At 39.0% G+C, this 25184-nt stretch overlaps 2 protein-coding genes and 1 long non-coding RNA gene across 4 annotated transcripts; 1 reads left to right on the top strand and 2 right to left on the bottom strand.

Annotated features, from left to right (window-relative positions):
- Positions 1 to 4637: 4637 nt before the first annotated feature.
- On the top strand, positions 4638 to 16415 carry LOC124863307. 2 transcript variants are annotated; one of them, XR_007037105.1, is made up of 5 exons: positions 4638 to 4809; positions 6119 to 6259; positions 7103 to 7239; positions 8508 to 8604; positions 16284 to 16415. It is a non-coding gene; the product is annotated as an uncharacterized LOC124863307 (long non-coding RNA). The 2 variants fall into 2 exon arrangements; XR_007037106.1 differs by lacking the exon at positions 16284 to 16415 and having other exon boundaries at positions 4639 to 4809; positions 8508 to 8667.
- LOC124863306 (melanoregulin-like) lies at positions 5354 to 12033 on the bottom strand. Its single transcript, XM_047357639.1, has 7 exons — positions 9275 to 12033; positions 8989 to 9080; positions 8800 to 8894; positions 8503 to 8665; positions 7338 to 7428; positions 7100 to 7263; positions 5354 to 6235 (listed from the first exon to the last, which is right to left on the bottom strand). Exons 3-7 carry the CDS (start codon positions 8892 to 8894, stop codon positions 6038 to 6040), a joined length of 711 nt encoding a protein of 236 aa, XP_047213595.1. The 5' UTR covers positions 8989 to 9080; positions 9275 to 12033; the 3' UTR covers positions 5354 to 6037.
- On the bottom strand, positions 12183 to 25184 carry LOC124863305 (stAR-related lipid transfer protein 3-like). The gene is made up of 15 exons (XM_047357638.1): positions 25034 to 25184; positions 20912 to 21150; positions 20748 to 20825; positions 20511 to 20588; positions 20359 to 20412; positions 19924 to 20041; positions 19742 to 19843; positions 19594 to 19649; positions 19417 to 19509; positions 18569 to 18631; positions 16493 to 16588; positions 16331 to 16410; positions 16111 to 16215; positions 15898 to 15991; positions 12183 to 13854 (listed from the first exon to the last, which is right to left on the bottom strand). Exons 2-15 carry the CDS (start codon positions 21122 to 21124, stop codon positions 13723 to 13725), a joined length of 1362 nt encoding a protein of 453 aa, XP_047213594.1. The 5' UTR covers positions 21125 to 21150; positions 25034 to 25184; the 3' UTR covers positions 12183 to 13722.

The raw sequence follows: 25184 nt of genomic DNA, 5'->3' as shown, positions 1-25184 counted from the left end.
CTCGGCTGGTTTTACTTTGTATTTTACACACACACCTGGTTTAATTTTAAGTTTAATTGACCTCAGATCTCAGAATGACTGAACAGCAGAACGAACTGTTAAGCATTTACATTTTCTGAAAACCAGCTTGCTAATTGTTTTGGTCAGTAAACAGGCTAACTGCAAAAAGCAATGCAAGGCAATAATTGTGTATTTTCCTGCATTTTATGCATTCATGCTCTAAAGGAATGTGTTCGCTGAAGAACTGGTTGTACCACTCTTGGGGGCAACAATTGCCGTGCAGGCTCTGTGATAACTGGCAATGAGTCTTTTACGTCGCCTTGGAGGACCTTTGGCCTACGCTTCTTTGCAAACGTGGAAAATTCTGCCTCGTTGGAGAGTTTTCAAGCATTAACGACTGGTGTAACGTCATACTGCAGCATCTCAATCAAATTTCAATCCAGACTTTAACTAGGCCACTCCTAAATACTTATTTTTCTTCTGAAGCATTCAGAGATGGACCTCCTGAATCATTGCCCCACTCCTTAGCCAAAGTAGCCTGGAGCTTAAGTTCATAAATTGATGGTTAGATGTTATTCTCAGGGATTTTCTGATAGAGAGCAGAATTAATGGTTCTACCAATTAGATCCTCCAGCCATTTTAGGGGGAAATGTGTGACGGGCCTTTGTGTTCTTTTTAGTCACCTGTGCTTCTCACCTCTCTTCCACTGATGCTATTTTGCCAAACCTTTGTTTCACTGAGTCATGAACACTGACCTGAGGTAAGTGAGACCTGCTGTGCTTTTGATGTTGTTCAGGGTTCTTTGTTGACCCTCGGGATGAGTATTTGATGCACACTTGGAGATGTTTTCCCATATCAAGGTTCAACATTGTCAATTGTTTTCTGTTTATGAATATTGGCTCTAACTGTGGTTCACTGGAGTCCTAGGACAATTTTCAAGACTTCTAGATGTCAGTTATTTGTTTCTCATCTGTTTTATAATTTTATTTTGACAGAGGCATTAAATGTTGCTTTTTGAACTTTTTTTTTGCCTTCTTTATGTTGTTGGGAACGTTCTATTTTGGTGATTTATTGATTCCAAAGGTCTGGCAGTAATCACTTCTGGGTGATGCTTTTGAAACTGACCCAGAAGGTTCGGCAAATCATTATTAATTTATGATTTAACAAGGAGGGCATTTATATTTTTATTTGGGCCTAGGTTAGATCAGATTTGGTTGGTTTGATTATTTCAAATAATTACAGGATCACTGAGGGGGAAAAAACCTTTGCCTAGAATGGTTTATTTTTGAATAAAAATTGCTGGAGATGATGTTAGGGGTAACAGTAGATGCTGCAGTAACAATAGAAAAAGGCTGGTAAATTGCATGCTCAGGCACTCTTCCAAGCTTTTCATTTGCCAACGCCTACACAAGGAAGCTTCAACAAACTCCAATAATTAATCAATCAAAAGTTATGCATGCCTAGCTTTTGGAGATACTAACCGTATCACTGATGTTTGCACACATATTTTGCTTATAACAATGACTATATAAAAGAGTAATTATTGAGTTTGTAAATATGCATCAATCTGTGGGCTCTGTGTTTCTGAGGAATGAACAGGGAGCTAGAAGCTTTAAAAAAAAAAGACAAATCACCCTTAAAAAAAAGTACAGATACTTATGTTTTATCTTTTTTTTTTTTTTATCAGTGTATTATTTATCCTGTGAAATGTCTTGTGTCAATCAAATCACAACAATCTCAGCTTTCCAGTGGTATGTTGAACCTAAATACATCTCTTGCTTGGACAGCAAAGTAGTGTGAAAAACTACCAGGACTGCTTTCATCTATCCCATCTGAATTTTTTCAAGGGTTACAGATGGCAACTGTTACTGATCCCCTCGTGACTCCTGAGACCTTAGCTGCCTTAGCTCCTCTTTTTCGCTGCTTCAGCTGCAAGCCTTCACCTATAGCCCCAAACCCTTGTGACCTTTTGTCACCACCTTTTAAAAATATCTAGAGTAAAGGACAACAACAAATGACTAACAAAGAAAAACAATGTTACCTCTGCTGTTGGTTTTATTAAAGCATCTAAAACAGTACTTCAGCTGGCAATCTCAAATGTGAGCAAGTGAGAACACGTTAAAAGCTGCGCACAGAGGTCTATCCTGGTATTTCTCAGATAATCAGAGGAAAGAGGAATGCTGCTGAACTTTGTTTACGAGTTAGCTTGAACCAAATTCCATTACCCTGAAGACTTATTTTTTTGTATAGATGGTAATAATAAACTATTCTGAACACTATTCCTGAGGTTTCTTCTCTTAATTGTTTTTGTTGTTCTTCCATAGAGTACAGTTAACTATTTTTAAGTTTGCTGTCTTCCACCCTAAATATTTTTTCTTAGAATTCAGTTCAAAGACAATAGTATGGTTCCATTGACTCATCTTCTCATGTAAAGATTTATTTTTGTCCACTTATCTCAGGGCAGGTCATGGAGGTAACAGAACCAGGAAGGGAAATCCCATAGCTCTTCTCATTGCCAATACTCTTGAGTCCCTTCTAACTGATCACAAGGAGGCCCCAAGCCAGAAGGAAATTTAATCTTTCCAGCAGGTTCTTGCTTTTCCCCTGTTTCATCTCCTATGGGATGTGCTCAAACGCTTTCCAAAAGCTTCCATGGAAGCATCCCAATCAGATGCCCAAACAATGTCAGATGGCTCACATAAAAAGGAGAAATTTACCATGTCCAAGATTCGGGCCAATTTCCAAGCGGCCTTTTTTTCTCTTAGGTCCTGGATTAAAAAAAAGAAATTGATTATTTGATTATTTATGAACAGTTTCAGTCTGGTTTTAAATGATATTAGAGTACTAAAAAATCTCTATCAACAGATTTAAATGATTCTCTTTTAACTGTTGATTCAGGAAAATCTGCTGTGTTTGCTCTTCTAGACCCAAGTGCTGCTTTTGACACCATCGATTACAGCATCCTCTTCTCATAGCTTGAACAGCATCAAAGTTACTATCCTGTAGTCTTACTCATCCAGCTAAACTGGTGAATATTGTTCAGCTTCAGCATCACTTACATGTGGAGTTCCCCATGGCCCCAGTTTAGGCCTCATTTTGTTTTCTTTAGATCTGTTGCCTTTGGGTTCCACCTTTAGGAGGTCTTCCATCTCCTCCCACTGCCTTGCAGATGATATTTTAATTTAGTCAGTCAGTCATTTTCTACTGTTTATTCCATAGTGAGTCACGGGGGGAACTGGTGCCTATCTCCAGCAGTCTATGGGCAAGAGGCAGGATACGCCCTGGGCAGGTCGCCCATCCATCACAGGGCAACACACAAACAACCATGCACACACCTATTCAATTTAGAGTGACCAATTAACCTAACAGGCATGTCTTTGGACTGTGGGAGGAAGCCGGAGTACCCGGCAAGAACCCACACATGCACAGGGAGAACATGCAAACTCCATGCAGAAAGACCCGAGGCTGGGAATCGAACCCAGGACCTTCTTGCTGCAAGGCAACAGTGCTACAAACTGCGCCACCATGCAGCCCTTATTTTAATTTATGTAAAATAAAATAAAGATAAAATAAAGTGATTCTTTTGTTGCATTGTCCCGATGAGTTCAAATCATGTATGAATTTCCATTTTTAGTATTAAAAAAAAGTTGTCAGTTCTTCCTTACTAAAGTAAAGCAATGCTCCTTTTATTTAAAAAAGTTACAAAAGAAGTTTCATGCAAATGTCATAAGACTGGTCTAAATAAGGGCATTGGTCATTCATTCTTTCATTGTTACCAACAATTATGATAATCTTCCAAAGGCATCTTGTGTTTTCATTCCATGTACTCCGTAACATTTGTCATATCTGAATTTCACTGCAAACTTAAATGCCAGATTTGCTAGGTTTTACTAATTTTACCATTCAGTTAAGTGTACCTAATGTATAAAAATGTGCAAGTGTAGCTATATATGTATTTAAATTGTTTATCTACAAACTTTTGAGACTGATGATGTTGTGAGCCAACTAAAAGCAGAAAACTTTAAGGGGGGCTTTTAATTTGTGCTCTTTTTTTGTGTGTGTGGCCACAAGCTAAACCTGCAGGACATCAGAAGACCTCTGCCTCTCTTGAATGAGTCATACTATGCTACTGAAACAATTGCCGTGGAGACCCTGTAAAGGTGAGCGAAAAAAAGTAAAGTCTGTCAAAGCCATCAACCCCCCCCCCAACATCCTCACCCCTGCAGCCACAGCAGTCTGGGCTCAGCAAGGGAGAATTTTGTGTTGTGTAACAATGCTGCCATGGCTTCTGCAAAGTGACATTTAAATGAGCTCTCATCGACAAAGAGACAGAAAGTGGGAGTGAGGAACATGCAGGGGCCCAGGCAAAATATATTGTGAGGTACTGTATGTTCCATTTTGTTGTGACAGGGAAATGAGTTTGGTGAGATGGCAAGCAGCCTCCAACACAGGTGACCCTGACACAAAGTGCTGGCCTAATGGAGAGATAACTCTATGGAAGTTAACTTCAAACTGATTCCTGCACACAATTGCTACAACTGTGCTTTCTGTTGGTGGCAATCAGGCTGCTGCTGCGTTCAAACACGTGCCTCCACTGGAGTGTTATGTAACAACAACAAGCAGCTGATCATCACAAACACCACCGTCGCCATGCAGATTGTAACCCTGTCGGGCCCCAGAGGGATGGTCACACAGACTACACTGGATCAGGGCAGAACAAAACCAGCCAAGAGAAGAAAACTGCTGGGGCCACATGAGACTGTAAGAAACCCAAATGTATTCAGCTTCAAAGAAAAGTGCCTTTCAAAGGTATTTATACCTCTTGCACTTTTTGACATTTTCCCATATTGCAACCAAGAAATTCACAGTTTTTTTAATGGGATTTTCTGTGAGCTGTGACATACTCTTTGTTTTCAGATCATGGACTGAAGAGTGTTCCTCAAGATGTTGAAAGCTTTGGATATTTTATAGCCTTGTCATATTTTAACGTTCTCCACAGCTTTCTCCCTGACCAGTCTGCTGTGCGCCAAATGTTTCCATCAAACCTCTGAGGCTGACGTTAAACACAGGGGAACTATGTTTACCTCTGAAGGCAAATAATTCTACTCGATTTTATTTAAGGGTATCAGATTAAAAGGAGCCGAAGGTTTTAGATTCTGCACAACTTTGTGTTGGCGTAAAATCCCAATTAATTATTTTGAAGCCTGTGGTTCTAAATGATAAAATGTGAATACTTTTGCAAGGCACTGTATATTAGTATTGCCATGCTACTCAGCAGGAAAAAAAATCATTTCAGGCTAAAGTCTAAAGTTAAACCAACATGCTAACATGTGACTATGCACAAACAAGAGGCTTTAGGCAGAGACTTTTATTTTATCATAACCAAACACACAGACTTGCACATCTACTTAGATTTTTTTTTCACATTTTCCATAGCTTGCTGGAAGGAAAACAGCACCCCGCATACATCCCATCAAAGCAATCTCACTCACACACAGAACCAGTTCGACATAGAGTACTGACTACTTCTTTCAGTTTCTATTTCCAAATTAATCTGAATCCAAATGCATGCTTCAAACAAGTGCTGATCAGATAAAAAGAAATCATTGTTAAACAATATTAATAAAAAAAAAAATGAATTGTGACATTAGATAACTAGGCTATTTATTCAGTGTTTGCAGAATCATGTGATTGACTGGAAGTGCTGATAATCACAGGACAAAAGATAAAGGGGTTCTGCTGGAAAAAATCATTGCTACCCTGAAGGTCCACAGCAAATGAACAATAGACTCCTTGGTAGGGAGAAAAACACTCTCACAGTAAACTTATATTTAACTTTTCACTGTAAATCTGTAAGAATCCCCGCTTAATTTGGAAGAGAGAAAAACAGAAATGGGGAGAAAAAAGTATTTAGCGTGCAGCAGCAAACGCTCAATTTGAGGCTTCAGACACCTGAGGGCATTCAAGATTGATGACTACTGCCCTCTGGCTTCTGTCTGCCATCACTGCAAGCCAGCAGATTTTATTGGATCAGTTTTTAATCATCTTTTTCACTCTCATCCTCTTCTTCATCGTCATCATTGCCACGCCCATTCATGGCCTCGACCCTGGCCAGCAGCAGGGGCAGGTTTATGGCCAGGCCCGGCATCTCCTCGTCAGAGTCATCAGTCGGAGGGTAGAACCGTTTCGCCTTGGCCAAGAAATCTTCAGCTATGTCGAGGTACACGAGGCGATCCTGCAGAGGTGAAGACAGAGAAAGGTGAACTACTTACTGCTATAAGCTGCAACTTACAGCTATTATCTATTATAAACAAATATGTTATCGAATTAAAGGGATACTTTGGGAATTCTGATGTGAGATTCTGATAAACGTTTATAAGTAGTTAATTTACCTGCATAAAATAACTCTTGGTGGCTAATGACTACTCCAAGAGGGGCCAAGACCAAAGTGGACTTCTACCCTCCCAAAACAACTCCAGTCTTAAAATGTGGATGGCAGTAAATGCAAAAGCTATTTTATGAACCTTTGTGTGTACTGGAGGGTCATTTAGTGATAAGCTCTTAACTGAGGTTGGAGGTGGTGTGCCACCAAAGATCTTCCTGTGTGAAACACATACTGAGAGAGGAATATGTAATTCCAAGTAACTCCCTAATAGAAAAGTTAGGTAGTGTAAAAATCTATAAAATAGCTTTCAGTTTAACTTCTTTAATGTTTTTGTTTATTACACAGTAACTATGGCCAGAGACACTTTACATGTTCCGTTTCACATAGGAAAATCATTGGTGGCGCACCGCAACCTACCACCATTTCCTGAGAAAATAATAATCATCTTCTGTTAAATAAGCATCCAATCCAAACGTGACAATAGTTTAAGTATTCATAAAATAGTGTTTGCATAAACCAATAAGATGATTTTCAGACCCAAGATCTTTTAAGATGGTAGAACCCTGCTTTGAGCTCAAACCGTCTGAAGTGAGCCGTTAGCTTTAAACTACTTGATTAGCTAATCTGAATTTATAATAAATGAATGAAGTTATTTGCAGGTAGAATATGACCTATCCCTTTAACATCTGAATAGTTTTTTTGGCCTTCTCTCACCAGGATGAACAGATATCGTTCAGGTGGCGGCTCCTTGCTGCTGAAGATGGAGGTCTCGGTGTGCAACGTGTGTAGCATGGCGCGTGCTGCCGGGGCATTACGCATGCGGTCAGCTGAGGCACCAGCAGATACTGTCAGCAGTGAGTCTGCCTCAGCCATGAAACCTGGAACAAAATGAACAGCCTTAACAATGACAGCTGTGTTCCGCTGATTGTGTTCCTGTATGTTCTAGTTTTACCTAAGTTTTCCAAGACAGTTTTCCATTTGTCTCTGACTTCTCTGCGTGTATCTCTCATGGCTTCAATGTCCACACTCAGGCGACGATAGCCCTGCAAAAAAAAAAAACGTGTTTTTTTTTTTATCTATGCAAAAGGTTTTTGGTCTGCTTTTCTCAACTTTGACAAATAAAATATGCTACAGAACAGAATCTATGGTTCCATTAGTAAGATAAGCAACAAAGCAGCTCCAGACCATCACACTACCACCACCATGTTTGACTGTAGGGATGTTGTCCTTTTTCTAAAATGCTGTTTTAGTTTAACACCTTCCAAAATACTCCACTTTTCTTCTCATCACTCCACAGGATATTTTAATAAAAATCTTGTGGATCATCAAGATGCAAATGTATTTAGCCCTTTGTGCTATCTTTGGTCAGCTGTGCTTTTGGCCTTGGAACTATCCCATGGATTTCATTTTTGCTCATTAACTTTAGTCGAATTTTGAACACTTAACTGAGGCAAGCAAGGCCTACAGGATTTTAGATACTGTTCTGGGTTCTGACCTGTTCTTGATGCAGTCTTAAAGGGTTTTTAGTAGGTCAGCCACTCTTGGGATGGTTCACCACTGATTCATGTGTTCTCTGATTTGTGGATAATGGCTCTCACTGTGTTTTGCTGATGTCCAAAATCCTTAGAAATGGCTTTGCAAACCTTCCCAAACTGAGAGATGTCAATGAGTTTGTTTGTAAATACATTCTTGAATTTCTTTAGATTTCTGAGATGTTTTACCCTACTTCATGTTGTCAGATGGGTTTTGTTTAAATAATTACGCGACTCTTGCTGTAAATATTGACTTGACAGTTGATTCATGATTCAATAAGGAAGAAATTTACCTTTTCACCTAGGGGTTGGTTTGGATAGATTGTTTTCCTTTAATTAATAAAATCATAATTTCTAAACTGTTTGTATTTCGTCAGGTTACCTTTCTCTGATGTTAAAATGTGTTTGATGATCTGAAACATTTAAGTGTGACAAAAAGCAAAAACAGCAGAAATCTGTAAGAGGGCAAACACTTTTACAGCCCTGTCTATGTATTTACTTTACATATAAAAACATGCAGTACAAAACAATAATATATCAGTTGTTTATACTTGTTCTTTTTCTTTCTTCCCTTCCTCTACATACCGTAGATCCAATGCGGGTCATATTCCTGGCCTGAAGCAGGGTGTAAAGCGTCCGGTCATCATCTCTTTCTGAGTGGCTGCGGTCTCCAGGTTCACTCCACAGGTTGGTCTCCTCATCTCGTCGCTTCTGGACTTCACGCGTAAAATAATCCAGCGGGTCTGGACTGTGTTGTAGCACAGCACAGCACAACTCATTCACTGACATATTGAAATATGTTTTGTTTTTTTTAAGAGTCAATCAAATGGTAAGGATCTGCAGGAGTAGAAAATTCTTTCTCTTTTTTAACTGTTTTCTTACGTTACAAGAGGTTGCTTTTCCTCTTCATCGTCCTCATCTTCAGCACAGCAGCAGCAACAGAACTGCATGCAGAACCTCTTGAAAGCTGAACCCATCTAAAATGAGCAAGAGTCAACAGGTACCAGGTCTGCACAATGTCACAAACTCCAGATGGAAGTTCTGCTTGACCTTATTTGAAAGATGCAGCACCTTCTTTGGTTCTTGAAGCAACTTCTAGTGGCACTTCTGCAGCTCAGTGTCCCCTGTGAACGCTCTGGAGAGATTTTTTGTACTGAGATGACCTAATTCATGGATAGTATTTCAGGAAAAAAAAACACAAAAATATTGGCTAAATGAAAAAAGTATTGCAATATACTGCAAGAACATTTATGTGATCCACTTGAGCAAACCAGAGTTCCTTTTCAGATTTAAAACAGACAGGAAATACAAACAAAATTAAAGACATAAAAACTAATCACTTATCTCCAATCTCTACCTAATTTTCAGCCTCCCATTTTCTACAATCTCGCCATGGCTCCACACTGAGTCTGATGTTTGGCTGGAAAAGCTCAGGGAGATGACATCCCGACAACTGGTGCTTCTTATCAGCCTCACATAGAGGATAATACGGGCACTAAACAGGCTTTTGCTCTCATTGATAACATTTACACACCCATAACCTCAGAAGACAGTCACAGCACAATCATGTGAGCAGCTTTGTGTCCTATCCTATGAATTGTGTTTTGCCCCGAGGACAACACATCTTTTCTACAGCAGTAGGGCTAATTGTACATGCTGTATCTACCACAATGGTGTGGATTTAATTTTTAATTTGATTATATGCTGTTCCATAGGGTGTAAATAATTTATAAGCTTTAAAGGGCAGCACGTTTAGATTGACGTCTTCATTTTTACAAAAGACACCCTGAGCTCTGGAAAAGCATTGTGTGTGTTGGCATGTGGAGTGGATTCCTAGCACCCAGCGTGACTTTCTGTTGTTAGGTTATGGCATTAATGCAAAGTAAGGCTGTAATAAACGAGGCCTCAGTCACAGTGTGTCGTTGTTCAGTGCGTAAACACGGTCATGATGCAGTGCAGAAAAATGTGTGTCGATAAGACCAAGACCTTCAAATGTGAAGGGTTTCAATATTTGTACTAAAATTAATAAGGTTTCTATATTTCAAAGACAAATAATATCAAAATAAAAATAAATGCAGATTTCGCAGTACGGGCATCAATTTTCATTTGAACAACTATCAAAAATCACACCTTTATTTTGCAATCAAGAATGAAGGTTATATTTTTTGCACTTATAAGAGACTTTTATTCAAACTGCCACATAATTTATACGGTGGACTAAAAGTCAAGTTGAGGAAAAGTCCATCCATCCATTTTTTACACACAGTCTGTCCCTGCAGGGTTTTGGATGCTGGCGCCTATTTTTGCATCACTGGACAGGAAATGGGTACACCCTGGGCTCATTCCCAGTACAAGACAGAGGAACACAAATAAGCACAGAACAAATAACCATGCATGCACACACTCACAACATAGGGGTACATAGAGTGGCTAATTTACTTAGCTTGCATGATAATGGATGGTGGGCATAGGCAAGAACCTGGGAAGAGCCAAGATAGGCGCCTCCACACCGAAAGGCCCAGATCAGGATTCAACACAAGAACCTTCTTATTCTGAGCCAACCAGGCTGATGAGTGCACCCCATGTAGCTGCGGAGAAAGTCCTTTTTAAACTAAATTCCTAAATTTCTCTGAAACACAAAACAAAATCCACATTGAACCGACAACATAGCAACTCACCTAAACGTGTCCAATATATACAATCAGAGCACTAATTAAAACATTTAGAACACCTGGATCTGTAAAAAATAACAGCTGGACAATGACCCAAAAGTAAACTTCAGGCACAGTAAGGAGGAGGGTGGGGTAAGTGAAATATCTCCAAAGCTGACCAGTCGAGAAAAGGGATGGCAAAGTTTCCATAATAACCATTAGTAGCCACCTGCATGCTAACAAGTTGTTTGGGAGTGATGCCAAGAAAACACGGTTTATCTGGTGTTAAACAACCTCAATGTATGGAATAAGATAAATGTCAAAAAAAAGTATGCGTAGGTGTCTACATTTTTAACTAAGTAAAAATGAATAAATTTAAGATTTGTATTTGTGCCTTGTTGTCAACTTATACATACATGTGACATCAGATGTTTCATCTGTGACAATATAAGTTTAGAGGTTACGAATACAAGTTACAACGTTAAAGCTTTGCAACAACACAAGTACGAAACACAAATTTACAAGTACGAATCTAAAACCCCTGATGAAGCTGTTACACTCCTTACCAGTTGGTGGTGGTAATGCACCTCAACGTTGTTAGCCAACCCCCGTTAAACAAGAAGAGGAAGTGGGTTTTGTGCTGTTCCCCAACAGTACCTTGTATTCCTGCAATGAATCAGTGGGAAAGCACATCCTGCCCACTGTCAAGCCAATACGTGGTGCTGTGGGTCTGGTATTGTGGTTAGAGGGCATGGCATCATGATATCTTTGGTATAACCCAATATTTTAAATAAAATATTTGACACATCTCGGGAAAATTGAAAACTGGTCATCACTGGGTCTTTCAGTATTCTTATGATCCCAACATAAGCTTAATCTAATTCAAATGAATACAGAAATCGTTCACCAGGTACAAAAGTCAACCTTCTCCATGGCCACCTCTGTCCCCAGGCCTAAATCCTATAGAGGAACTGTGGGTGGACCAAGAGAACATAAGATGGTGCAGAGGAATGGTCAAAGATCCCTCTTTTTCAATGCTGCAAAAATAAATATGCTAAACTGTTGGAAAAAGGGTGTTGAACAAACTGGTGCCAACAACCACCAGTGATTTTGTTTAAAAAAACTACAAGCATGTGTTTTTTTGTTCTCCACAGAATAATAAATCACTTGGTTCCAAAATTAGATAAATAAAACACAGAAGGATAATATTTTGAGGCTTCTCCTGTCAAACAGCAAGAAAGGAGAAAAAAATCAAAGTGCTGCAATAACTACAGACGTCAACACTGTGAAAAACGTTGTGGAACCAGAAGTGCACATGCATGCAAACTCAAGATACTCCAAGACCTTCAAATGTTCTCCGTTGTTGCTTTTCATTAACCTGATCATCATCAAACCTCTGCAGACACACCACTATAGAGTAAAGCAGGTCAAATGACAAAAACAAGCCTTACAAATAATGGGTTTCGTTACTAAAACTAAAAACAAAGAAAAAACAACAATTGATGAAAAATCTCAGAGAACGTCTGTTCACAATTTACTCACATTGTTACAAACTGGACCCATTTCGACTGACACCAGAATTTGTGAGTTAAAGAAAAAAAAACTATCTCAAGATAGGTTCACCCTGTTTTATTAGACATTTGTTAAGATTCAGTAAAAACAGTTGGTCAGTAGGGATGGCTTTGAATTAACATGTTTGATATGAAAATGAATTAGACAAATTAGTTTGAAAACTAATAAAGAAATAAGTAAACATAAGTATTCCAAGCAGGCTTCTTATACATTTAATAGACCCTCAGTGAAGAAGAGAATAAACAGCTTGAAATTACCAAAAAGCAACAATAAGTCTTGTATGTATTATTACTGCAACAAAGGCACAACTGTTAACAATATCTTCACTTGAAATCTCTACTGTCAGTATCTTAATGATAAAACAAATACATTACCCGGTTTATTTCATTACCCAAACATTTTGGACTTCATGCACAGTTTTTTTTTTTTCCCTACAATAATCGCAGCTTCCAAAAACAAAGTAAAATTCCTCACAGTCGAATCCACAACCTTGGTCCTTCAGGAAGAAGAACTGAAGTTGTCTCAGTCATCTTAAAACAAAACCACGACTTTTCCGGACAGTTTTAACTTTAAACCATGATTGTTTTTAAATTAGCACCAGTATGCAGACTAATACCAAGTCCAAGCTGAAGGGGGTGTTTTCACATGATTACAAGCTGCGTTTTGCTACATTATGTACGAATTGAAAGCTAAATATTTATTAGGTCCATATCTCAAGGGCACGAACGAAGGATAGCAGGGTAATCAATTATAATTTTAATTCATTTATAAATCAGCTAATTTTTTCACCCCCAACAAGGCCACATGAGGTTATTGGCACAAAAGACAGCTGTAGTAAGAAGACAGCCTGGTCTACTTTTAACTTCTGAACAATCATGCCTTTGATGTGAATTCAGCTTTAAAATATATGGAAAACACACAAAAAAAAACTTTTTTAAAAACCATGGTACAACAGATTTCTCTGCTATGGAAAAGACTGAGCCGTTTCCCAAAGTACGTCGGTTATTTCTCCCTCTAGCAGTGAGCAGGAAGTACCGCGTCCTCTTTATGTATCACAGTATTCTTTGAAATAATGTTTGGTGAGAATATGGCTGTTATGTGTAGGCAGGTAGATAGAAAGAGAAAATAAAAAAGGTGCAGAGAAACGAAAAAAAAAAACAACCGCAAATCAATAATAAACATTAAGTTCTGTGAGATAAGGCTCAGCTGCCTCTGTTCTGTGCCAACAGTTCTTACAGATCACCTCTGACCTCATGAAAACCTTTCTTGTCAATAAAGTGCACCACACCTCAACTCAGAACAAGTCAAATTTCCTCGTGAGAATCAGAGCAACAGCCACAGGTAAACTGTAAAAAATTAAGTTTTGAAGATAATCAGCTGCTCCATCCAAATCACTCGGTCTGATCCAAAATATGGTCTCCTATGCTCAGAGATAAAGTCTGTTCCGTTACAGCAGCTTGTTGCACACGGCCTTTCAGCTCAGAGGCTTCACAGGATGCTGCTTCCCCTTCTCAGGTGGACGATGGGGTCCAAGACAAAGAACATAGCAGGGCTGCTTCCCAGGGGGCCTTTCCTTAGGCTTTTAGGGGTGATGATGATGATGGTGGTGGTGATGGGAGGGCCGGAGGTCAGCGATGCGTTGGCGTAAATGGGACATAAACTCAAACATGGTGGCAGCAAGGCTTTGGTGGATGAGGTAGCGGGGCAGACGGCCCTAGAAAGGAACGAGTGAATATTAGGTGGTTGGAGAGAACAACATGGTGATACATATTTATGCCTTAAAACGTGATCAAGAAGAATAATTCTTCAGGCTTAATGGAGATGCCTTGAAGTTCTTTACTTCATTATCTTGAGATAACAGCCTTATTATGTTATCATCTGGCAATAACAAGACATTTAGCTCACTGTGATGCGATAAGATGAGGTTATTACCGTCTGAGGCTCATTTAATAGTTCTTATACAATTATCTCAAAAGAATATTACTTTGAGCTATTTATTTCAAATTCAGTTTCAGTGATTCATTAATCAGTTCTGAATCCTTTTTGTTGTGATAATTCATAATCTAACCATGCTGAAATAACAAGACCTTAAGCCCGTTTTAAGGAGGTAGAAATTTGATCAGGTTATAAGATGAGATCTCATGTTTATCTTGTTGTAACTCAAAATAATAATTTCATATGGAAATAATATGATCTCGGGCTCCTTGTTGTAAACATAGTTTAAATGTCTCATTTGCTTTTAAAACTGCTTCATTCTTTTATTATCTGAACATCTCAAAGCTCTTAATCTTGAGCTAAGAGGTTAATATATCCGTCTCAACACAGAAATCCTGCCTGGAAACATAAATTTAAACCAATGCATTACTGACTTATAAACTACTCGCTTTGTGCTATAATCACCCTATTATTTCAAAAAACAACAAACAAAAGGCTGGCTTCTCAAAATTAAGAGGTAGTCAACTCCTAAAACTCCTAAAAGAAAATGTGCAGCATCACATCAAGTGCTGCGGTTTTCCAGTTTCATACATGTATTCTTTTATCATTAAAATTACTTCACTTTATTAGCAGTTTGTTTTGAGAAAGTCGGATTTTAAAGTTCTCAAACAGAGTAGTGGAAATAAATATGGCTTCATTTTCTATGCTCACTCAGATTTAAATGACTCTAAAAGCAAATACCAGAATTTCCAGACTTAACTATTTTTATTTTATTTTAATCTCTTAAAATATCAGGATTCCTACAAATTCTTATCAGATGATTTTCAAATAGCTACTGTTCTGAAAACTTGAGGTTGAAAATGTTTTCACCTTGCGTGGATGCTTCACGCTTTTAGAAATGATCATGGTCAACATATCTTGGATAATTTAACAAAGATTTACAAGAATATATCTCAATCAGGCTGCCACACGTGGGCATCGCTTTCTGCTTCATTCCTGTCAGGTTGCTTGGTCATTGGATGTAAACAGCTCGAGTCCAGGGACAAATTTTTAATACGATGGAGATCTAGGCTTTGATTTAGCCAATCTAGAACATTCGCCTTGTTCTCTTTCAACCATTTGTGTGAAGCTGTTGCTGTATGTTTGTTGCAGTTTCCTGCTGGAAAATAAATCTAATCCCAAATTGCTCTCTGACAGACTGAATCAGATTATCATCCAGGATTTGGTGATATTTTTCTGAGAAGCATCTCCAGAGCATATTGGTGCCACCACCATGTTTTACAGTAGAGTGGTCCAGTGCTTAATGTTTGCCAGACATAGTGTTTAGTCTAAATGCCAAAAAACGTTGGCTTTTGTCTCGTCAGAGTTTAAATCTCCCATATATCTAACTGGTGAAGAACCTGGGCAACAGTTTTATGTACAGTCTCTCCCATCCGAGCCACTGCTTTGAACTGCTTTAGACTGGTTGTAGGTGTGTTGATGGCCTCCCTCCCCAGTCTTCCTCAGGCCAGTCACCCTTCTAGAGAGTATGGCCTTCTCTAGGCAGATTTAGAAGGAATAAATACCAAACTTATTCCATTTCTTAAAGGTGAATTTCACTGAACACCATGGGTCGTGCTGTGAGAGGCCATCTCCTGACTTATACACTTTAGATTTATAATTAACTGACATTAGTTTGTAAAATTCTTTTTCACGTTAACAAGAAATACGTTTTTTTTGCAAGTTCTTGTCTATGAAATGATTTACAAAATCAGCCAAAGTGGAAAACATCAAAGGGATGGTGGGGTGTCATAAAAAAAGACTTCATTGTTGATTTTTCCACCTTCAAATCTGTGTTGAGGACCCAGATGAATGTGCAGACAGACGGGTTACTGCTGGATTTCAGAACCACAAATCCTCCTGGGCCATTTTCTCCCCTAGAACAAGCAATAATAAAAAGAGGATGTTAAAAAAAAAAAAGGCACCACTGCAAAAGAAATCATGTTCTCTTCTACTGGAGTGATGACAGGAAGTCTGCCTAGAGGTATGGACTGACCTGACGTAGCGACCACATGGGGGTTTGGCATCGTGGTTGGTTGCCATGCCAGCAGACATGTAACAGTCTCGTTTGCGTTCGACTCGTCGAACATTAACAAAGTCCCTTGAAGAATAAAATTTAAAAAAATAAATAAAAATACAACATCAATAAATCAATTTACTTTGTTTCAGACCCGAAATCTTGGTAAAAGAAAAAAGGAAGACTGATCTTTGCATACCTGGCAGACACGACTCCTCCCGCTGCACCAGCAGAAACGTCGTAAGTCACCAAAGTGTTGTCGTCAACCCTCTGGAGGATCTGAGGAGGAAAGTATAGAGAAGTATTAAGCTTTAGCTCTGCAAAACATCAAGGTGGATAATGTTCGAGAGAAGCACTTCACCTGGCAGACAGAAACAGTTTTGTTCCACTGAACCATTTTCTCTGGTTGCAGAATCACCTCCTGATAGACAAACTCAGCGGGGCACTGCATCAAGCCCTGAACAAATGAGAACAAGGCAAAAAATCTGAGCGTGAATCCAACATAAATCATAACCGGACTGTCCATTGTTTTTTTGGGTTTTTTTAAAGCAGATACGTCATTTTAAAAAACACACGTTTCTGACACAAAAACAACCTTTAGAGTGAAGCCCTCTAAACCAAGGAAGCACTAGCATACATAGAGATGTGTTCAAAATAATAGCAGTGTGTTTAAAAATGTGAGTAAAGCTCATAATCCTTAGAATAATTTTTATTTCCATGCACTGAGAACACTGCATATTATATTCTAAATCAAACCATGAAGAAAAATGAATCAATCTTTTAATCACATTACAGAAAACTGAGAAAAATGACCATTGGCCTGTTTGATTAAATATTCGGCATTTTTCTTTACAAATTCAAATGTTTACTTTATAAACTAAAAAATCTTTAGGATTTGGCATTCCTGTGAATCACTGAACTAATATTTAGTTGTATAACCACTGCTTCATATCTGTGCTGCATGGAGTCCTGGCACATGTGAACAGGTATTCCAACCCAGTTTACAGTTTCTCTGCATTTCTTGGTTTTGCCTCAGAAACAACCTTTTTGATGTCGACTCAAACGTTTTCAATCTGGTTAAAGTCCTGGCTTTGGACTGACCACTTTTGATGTTCTGTAACCAAGATACTGCTCGCCTGCTGGTGTGTTTAGGGACGTTGTCTTGTTGAAACACACACTACAAAGGCATTTCCTCTTCGGCGTAAAGCAACGTGACCTCTTCAAGTATGTCAATATATGCAACTCCATCACCCCTTATATGGCCCACCATAGTAAAAGAAACATTCTTCACAAAATGAATGACCTCAGTAACTTACTTTGAACACAAATCAATTCAATTAGACAAACTCAGGAGCATGCAAGGAGAGCATACACCTACTGGTACTACTTGGTCCAACTAGTACTGCTGGATTTTTAATAACGCTTAATGCTACTTGAGCATTATTAAAAATAGCTGATCCAAATTGCAGACTTTAGAAAGTAGGAATGGTAGAAAGAATCTATTTGAGGCATCGAGATGGACGATCCTGACTCAATTATCTAAATGTTAATTAATGAGGAACGCAGAAGGTGCAACACTAAAGGGCGTAAGAGCAGCACTCGGACAGTTAATGGTGAATGTATAAAGTAACATGCAAAGAGGAGAAATCCCCAAGGGATTTTTCATACAGGATGTGTGAAATTAAAATGAAATCATTCGAAACACAAGAAAATAAGGGAATATATTACACATTTTGATCCGAAGTTGGAACTACAACAACTGATCTTTCCTGCTAGCGTGATGTGGAAGTCTATTAAGTTAACGAGGCTAAAGACTCCCCATAATTTAGAAAAGGCTAAGCTAATTACAAAATTCCTTCCAACCTGTTAAAGATCTGTGATCATCGAGAGTGGTTTAGAATCAAGGCTTTTGCACTACGAAGCGGACTTTTCATGTAACATCCCGTCTCAAAGGTTCTTCCCTGAAACACTGCTCCAGCGGGACCAAACCTGAATACAACTGAAGCTCCCAATTTCAGAGTCAGCTGGTTTTACAATGACAAAGGCTCTTCCAATTCCACCCCATTATTTTTTGGTAAAATTCAGGAAACAGATCTGGAACAAATGACGAGACTCTGATAGGATGTTTATGTCTGAATGATTTATAAATCAGTGTTTGGTGACTTCCAATATATAAAAAAATGTCTTAAATATTTCTCCAGTGTGGATCCTTTGAATCAAATGTTCAAAGAACATAAAAGCCGTGAATCTACACCTTTCAGTACAAGCTGGGTGGAACGGATGAGGCCAGCAAGTCTTTATTCAAAGAGCAAAATAGTCATTTCAAAAGATGCCTTTAACGGCTTCAAAAGATTCCCACAGAGAGAAAAACAAATCCAGCTTTACACATTACAATGTGATTTGGACTTCATGACATTTAGTTTCACATCTGCAGTACCTTGAGAATAAAAGTCCTTCCATGGTAGGGAATCTCCAGAGTGTAGACAGAGTCTCCCATGTCCTGTCAAAACACAAAGTCTTGTCAGTATCAGAAAGTTTTACAAATTTTCCAATTTAAAATTCAAACTTTTTTCAATTGCTTAATTTCTCTTAATCATTTTTTAATCATTTCTTCTCATTCAAGTACAAAACATCAACCAAGTTGGGGTTTATTTATTCCACAGACTTTGAAGCAACACAACACTTCAGGGTTCAGATTCAGCAGTGGGATAAAGGGCTATTTCACTATGATTTTGGTATCTGGACAAAGTTAGAGTTGCTCCATTTCCAAATCTTTAAGAGAGATGAATAAATGCTGGATTGGTTTATCTGAAATGTTCTTTTTTTAAACTTTAAAAATGAAATAAAAGTAATATTTCACACTTTTCCAGATTTAAAGACTGCGTAGCAAACCTGGTCCCAAGATCTTACATAACACTTGAAATTCGAAGCAGAAAAAAAATCTAAGATTTAAATCATCACTTGCAGAAAAATGTTGCAAGACGGGAAGTGGGTTTCTCTTTCAGTTTTAAAAGCTACTAAACTGGTTCCATCGACCTTCACGGCTTAACCAGATACCCGAAGGTATGCATGAGGTGACCAAATATCTTTCAAGTCTGATCTTCCTATTGACTTCTTTTTATAAGAGTTGAAAGAAAATAAATGATAGAAACAGCCACGTTTTATTTGGATTAACTGACCAATTTGCTGATAAAACATGGAATTTATTGCCAGAAGAAATGGCTTTAAAAAGGCACACTAATGTAGCCTTCAGTACTGAGTGAAGAACAGAAGAGATGCTCCTACATTGTTTTTCTCAAATTTCCAGTTTTCCTCCTGGGTGAGGATCTGCTCCACCACAGACATGGCCTCTCGACCCTGTTTGACATACTCCTTCTCCTGCAGCGAGATCCATACAGGGAGAAATTAAAGAAAGGAGGAGGATCATTAAATTAAACAGCTAAAAGGCACTGATGCAAATACCTGAAAGGTGACAGCTTTGCGCCAGAGACCCTCCTCGTCCAAATCCTCGTCCGAGTCTGCAAAAAAAAAAAAGGTCTTCACTTGCAGAAATCAGGAAATAAACAAGCATACGGCGGAAGATGAATGGTAAATATGTTCAGACCATCACCTGCTACAGATTCAGGTGGAGAGTAGAACTGTCCGTCTGAAACAGGGCGGGAGTAGATCATAGGAGCACTTTCACAGGCCGCGTTCACTGCTGCTAGGTAAGCTGAGGTTAGAGGAGGAAATCAGTTAAAGAAAATGGACATTTCTGTTGAGGCGTGATTAAACTTGTCATTTTTCTCTCACCTCGCTCATCGTCGGCTTCCTGGGAAAGGACCTTGAAGTCAAGGAACCAGGTCTCCAACCACGCCACCACAAACGAGGTGATGGGTAAAACATAGCCAAAAGCATTTTTGGACAGGAGCTGTGCACAATCAGAAAGAAATGGCAAGGGGTGTACTTTCACTTTTATTATGCATGTTTAGACTGGCTTACTTCCTTATAGCTCAAGATAAGAAGGTTAGGGTTATATAAATGTAATGGGAAACGAGCTTGGTTCAGTGAGACAGTGTAGAAAAGACTATTTAGTTGATGGATCCTGCAGTAAAATCAAAACAATGTGAACACAGACTATAAATGTTTTGCAGAAAAGCAGAAGTGAAAAAGCTGAAGAGGGTTCAGCTGATAAGCTCGTGCTGCTGAAGCCTAATCATGAAAGTGCTACATTAGTAAGGTACTCACTTCAGAAATGATGACCTTCACTACGAGGAAGACGCTGGTCACTAGAGTCGAAACCTGCAGAGAGTACCCGAGCACTTATTGACGTCCCGCATAAAAGATGAGATTTTACCATAATTTAAATAATGTATTTTACTGTGTCTGAGCTGACTTACCGCAACAACCCACCAGTGTTTCAGCTTAAACGCTGCATAGCCAATTTGTAGACAGAGGAAGCGAAACAAGGCAAGGACCTGACGTGAACAAGAAGAGAAGGGTAACCACATGATGTCATCAAGTGCTAAACTTTGCAAATATTTTCCCCTGCAGTAAATCTGCTTCCATGCTCTCCAGAAATAATCCAGATCACAATCTTTAGACTCGCACCAAAGCAAGAAGGATTTAGCACTTACAACTATGTCAAAGAAGGAAGACTTGAAGTTATATCTGACAACCTGGTCTTCCAGATTCTCCAAAAGTGTACCAGTGACCTGAAGGACAGCAAGGGAGAGTCAAAAAGAAATAAAGTAGAAGAGCTGCATTACTTAAAGATGCCTCTGAATAAACACGCATTTACATTTAGCTCTATAATCCACAGAAGCGTGATGAAGAGGAGATCAAAGGTCACAAAGAGACAGAAGGTGCGCCGGACATCGGACACAGCTTTGCGCTCTGCAGGCGGAACCAGGAGGTATGGAGAAGGGAGGGTCAGCGACGTGGAGTAGGAGGCGTTCAGAGAGGCGATGGCAGGCAGGCTGCCCCCGAGCTCCCCATACTCTCCCCCCTGCATCGCTGCTGCCTGAATGAAAGTCTCACCTGCAACAATACAAAAGAAAAATGTTGATTCCCTCTCCTCTTCCCATTTCCCAAACAGCATATCCTCAGTTTCTTGGATTACATATTAGTAGCTCCCAAATGCAAAATTAACAGAGGCCACTTCTAACAAATCAGATGAGTATCAGAGGTGCCTATGTCAACATATTTACTACTAATTTTGTTCTGAATGGTGGATTAATGTGGATGCCGAAGGTTGCATCTTTCAAAAGGGCGCGTCTGAAAAATGGGCGACAGGTTACCTGGCAGAAGTAGTTGTTTTAAATTCATGAAAGATCATGCCCATTTATACATATCTGCACAGGTCCCTAACCTTTATCTGAATTTATATTAAGCTCAAAAGGCTGTTTAATCCTTAATATGCTTTAAAGCACAATGAGTTTACAATGGTTGTATGGTTTTTAAAAAGAGAAAGGGGAAATAAATTTTTTAGTATTGTACCTGCTGATCAACAATTAGGAGAAATCAGGGGGAAATTCTACGTCAGAGAATCTCAAGAAATAGTTGGGAAAAATGATTATGGGAGATAGACAGGAAAATGAAGAAGATAAGGCACAAATCTGACAAATGAGAGCTTACTAATGCTATACCATGTAAGTATACTTAGGAAATACTGCAAATCAAAAGTAACACAATAGAAATAAAAAATGTCCTTTAGGATAAATTTAGGCTGAAAATTTTTACACCCCTAGATGATTCAGATTTAAAAAGGTATTTCCTCTCGACCTACAGGTTTGTTTCTGTTTGGAAATGACATACAGTACAGACCAAAAGTTTGGACACACCTTCTCATTCAAAGAGTTTTCTTTATTTTCATGACTATGAATATTGTAGATTCACACTGAAGGCATCAAAACTATGAATTAACACATGTGGAATTAAATACTGAACAAAAAAGTGTGAAACAACTGAAAATATGTCTTATATTCTAGGTTCTTCAAAGTAGCCACCTTTTGCTTTGATTACTGCTCCGTACACTCTTGGCATTCTGTTGATGAGTTTCAAGAGGTAGTCACCTGAAATGGTTTTCCAACAGTCTTGAAGGAGTTCCCAGAGATGCTTAGCACTTGTTGGCCCTTTTGCCTTCACTCTGCGGTCCAGCTCAACCCAAACCATCTCGATTGGGTTCAGGTCCGGTGACTGTGGAGGCCAGGTCATCTGGCGCAGCACCCCATCACTCTCCTTCTTGGTCAAATAGCCCTTACACAGCCTGGAGGTGTGTTTGGGGTCATTGTCCTGTTGAAAACTAAATGATGGTCCAACTAAACGCAAACCGGATGGAATCGCATGCCGCTGCAAGATGCTGTGGTAGCCATGCTGGTTCAGTATGCCTTCAATTTTGAATAAATCCCCAACAGTGTCACCAGCAAAGCACCCCCACACCATCACACCTCCTCCTCCATGCTTCATGGTGGGAACCAGGCATGTAGAGTCCATCCGTTCACCTCTTCTGCACCGCACAAAGACACGGTGGTTGGAACCAAAGATCTCAAACTTGGACTCATCAGACCAAAGCACAGATTTCTACTGGTCTAATGTCCATTCCTTGTGTTCTTTAGCCCAAACAAGTCTCTTCTGCTTGTTGCCTGTCCTCAGCAGTGGTTTCCTAGCAGCTATTTTACCATGAAGGCCTGATTCACACGGTCTCCTCTTAACAGTTGTTCTAGAGATGTGTCTGCTGCTAGAACTCTGTGTGGCATTGACCTGTTCTCTAATCTGAGCTGCTGTTAACCTGCGATTTCTGAGGCTGGTGACTCGGATGAACTTATCGTCCGCAGCAGAGGTGACTCTTGGTCTTCCTTTCCTGGGGCGGTCCTCATGTGAGCCAGTTTCTTTGTAGCGCTTGATGGTTTTTGCGACTGCACTTGGGGACACTTTCAAAGTTTTCCCAATTGTTCGGACTGACTGACCTTCATTTCTTAAAGTAATGATGGCCACTCGTTTTTCTTTACTTAGCTGCTTTTTTCTTGCCATAAAACAAATACTAACAGTCTATTCGGTAGGACTATCAGCTGTGTACTGTATCCACCTCCTGCAGAACACAACTGATGATTCCAAACCCATTTATAAGGCTTGAAATCCCACTTATTAAACCTGACAGGGCACACCTGTGAAAAAACCATTTCAGGTGACTACCTCTTGAAGCTCATCAACAGAATGCCAAGAGAGTACGGAGGAGTAATCAAAGCAAAAGGTGGCTACTTTGAAGAACCTAGAATATAAGATATATTTTCAGTTGTTTCACACTTTTTTGTTCAGTATATAATTCCACATGTGTTAATTCATAGTTTTAATGCCTTCAGTGTGAAGCTACAATATTCATAGTCATGAAAATAAAGAAAACTCTTTGAATGAGAAGGTGTGTCCAACCTTTGGTCTGTACTGTAGGCCTCTCCCATAAGACAGCAAGACAATCAAAATGGGGTATCAGTTTTTAAAAATAGCAACTATTGTGTTTTCCTTAACATTTTAACATAAAAGGATATATTATCCCCAACAATCAATGAAATGCATTTATTGGGAATAGAGCCATCAAATGCCTCTTTTATGTTCCGACAGACTTTTTGGTCATTCATTTTTTAGGTTGAAGGCCCCCTTGGCATTACCCTAATCTTTACCTCCCTCCAAAGATTGTGAAGTTTAAGTCAGGATTATAGTTGGGCCACTCCAAAACAATAATTTTAATTCTAGTCAGAAGATCGTTATTGATTAAATTAAAAGATTATTTTAAATCTTACTCTGGCAGGGACTGAAAAGGCTCAATAAATCTGAGCCTAAATGTAAATAGCTTCTAAGTAAACTATTAAGAGAATCGTTTTGAGTAGCTAAACTGTCAGTCAGGCAATGTGCAAGTCATCAATAATTTTCTCATTTGGCGGTAAATATATCAACACGTGATGAAGCTTTCTGGTCAGATAACTAGGAGAAGTGCTTTTAAAATATCGGACCAATTACTTTAGGTTATGACGTTAAGAATAGCCTTCATTGTCCTTTTGCAAACCACCGTACGATGGTTCTCACATTTTTGCAACCTCCCAGGCTTCCTCTTCGGTGGTTTTCCTAGTAAATGTCGCCTGAAGCATGCGCACAATTGCCATTAAAAATAAATGTGCACATCGTTGAATTTGCAAGGTATTATTTACTGAATATTTTTATATTTGATTAAGAAAAAAGGGCCAGACTACCAAACATTTTGAGAAAATTGGTCAACTGGCTTCATAATTTATTTCAACTGAATTTACATTTGGATTTAACAGTTTAAGCTTTTCAGTGTGTATGACGATTAGCTTGTGGTTTAAAAATCAGATACATTTTAGCTGAATCAGAATAGTTGCTCACTGGCATCAGGATTTGGTAGTGCAATTGCAGTATAATGAAATGACAATCAGGGCTGAGTGCGTTCCTATTGTCTCTGCAACTATTTCTAAAGACCCTAAACCCAAAGTCCTCGAACTAAAGCGAAAACTGTTTACATCACAAGAAGTTCAGGCTACATTTGGGGTGAAATCCCATGACTGACGACTCGTTACAAGCCGACCATGTCTGTCAGCAAGCTGGAAACTAGTCCAAAACAAATAAGGGGATAAATCCACAGAACAGCTAACTAAAACTTGAATACATTAAGTAAACATGCACAGATTAAATAACATTTAACTAACTGACGGGCACAGTTGCTAGCCTTTTCCCCTGTTAGCTTAACTAACCTTTTTCGAACAAGTTTCACCAGGTAACTATTACAAATGTGAAATACTCACAATTCCAGGAAGCAACTAAAGCAAATACCAACACAAATATAGGAAACATGGTAACCTTAAACGAATCCTTACAATAGGATCACATTATAAATTTAAAGCAGTAAACTCACTTGATTTAGCACAACATCATCAGCTAGCGAGCCTTCCGGAACTATCAAAGATGAAGTGTTGCACCAAGATGTATCACTACACTACGCTGGCAAATGGTGAGTCACGTGACAGATATCGAAGCAGATTTACTGGATTCGTTTCCGGTGTTCC

This window comes from Girardinichthys multiradiatus, chromosome X (assembly GCF_021462225.1).
Source record: "Girardinichthys multiradiatus isolate DD_20200921_A chromosome X, DD_fGirMul_XY1, whole genome shotgun sequence".
Classification (NCBI taxonomy): Eukaryota; Metazoa; Chordata; class Actinopteri; order Cyprinodontiformes; family Goodeidae; genus Girardinichthys; species Girardinichthys multiradiatus.
This window is presented reverse-complemented; position numbering and strand designations above follow the sequence as displayed.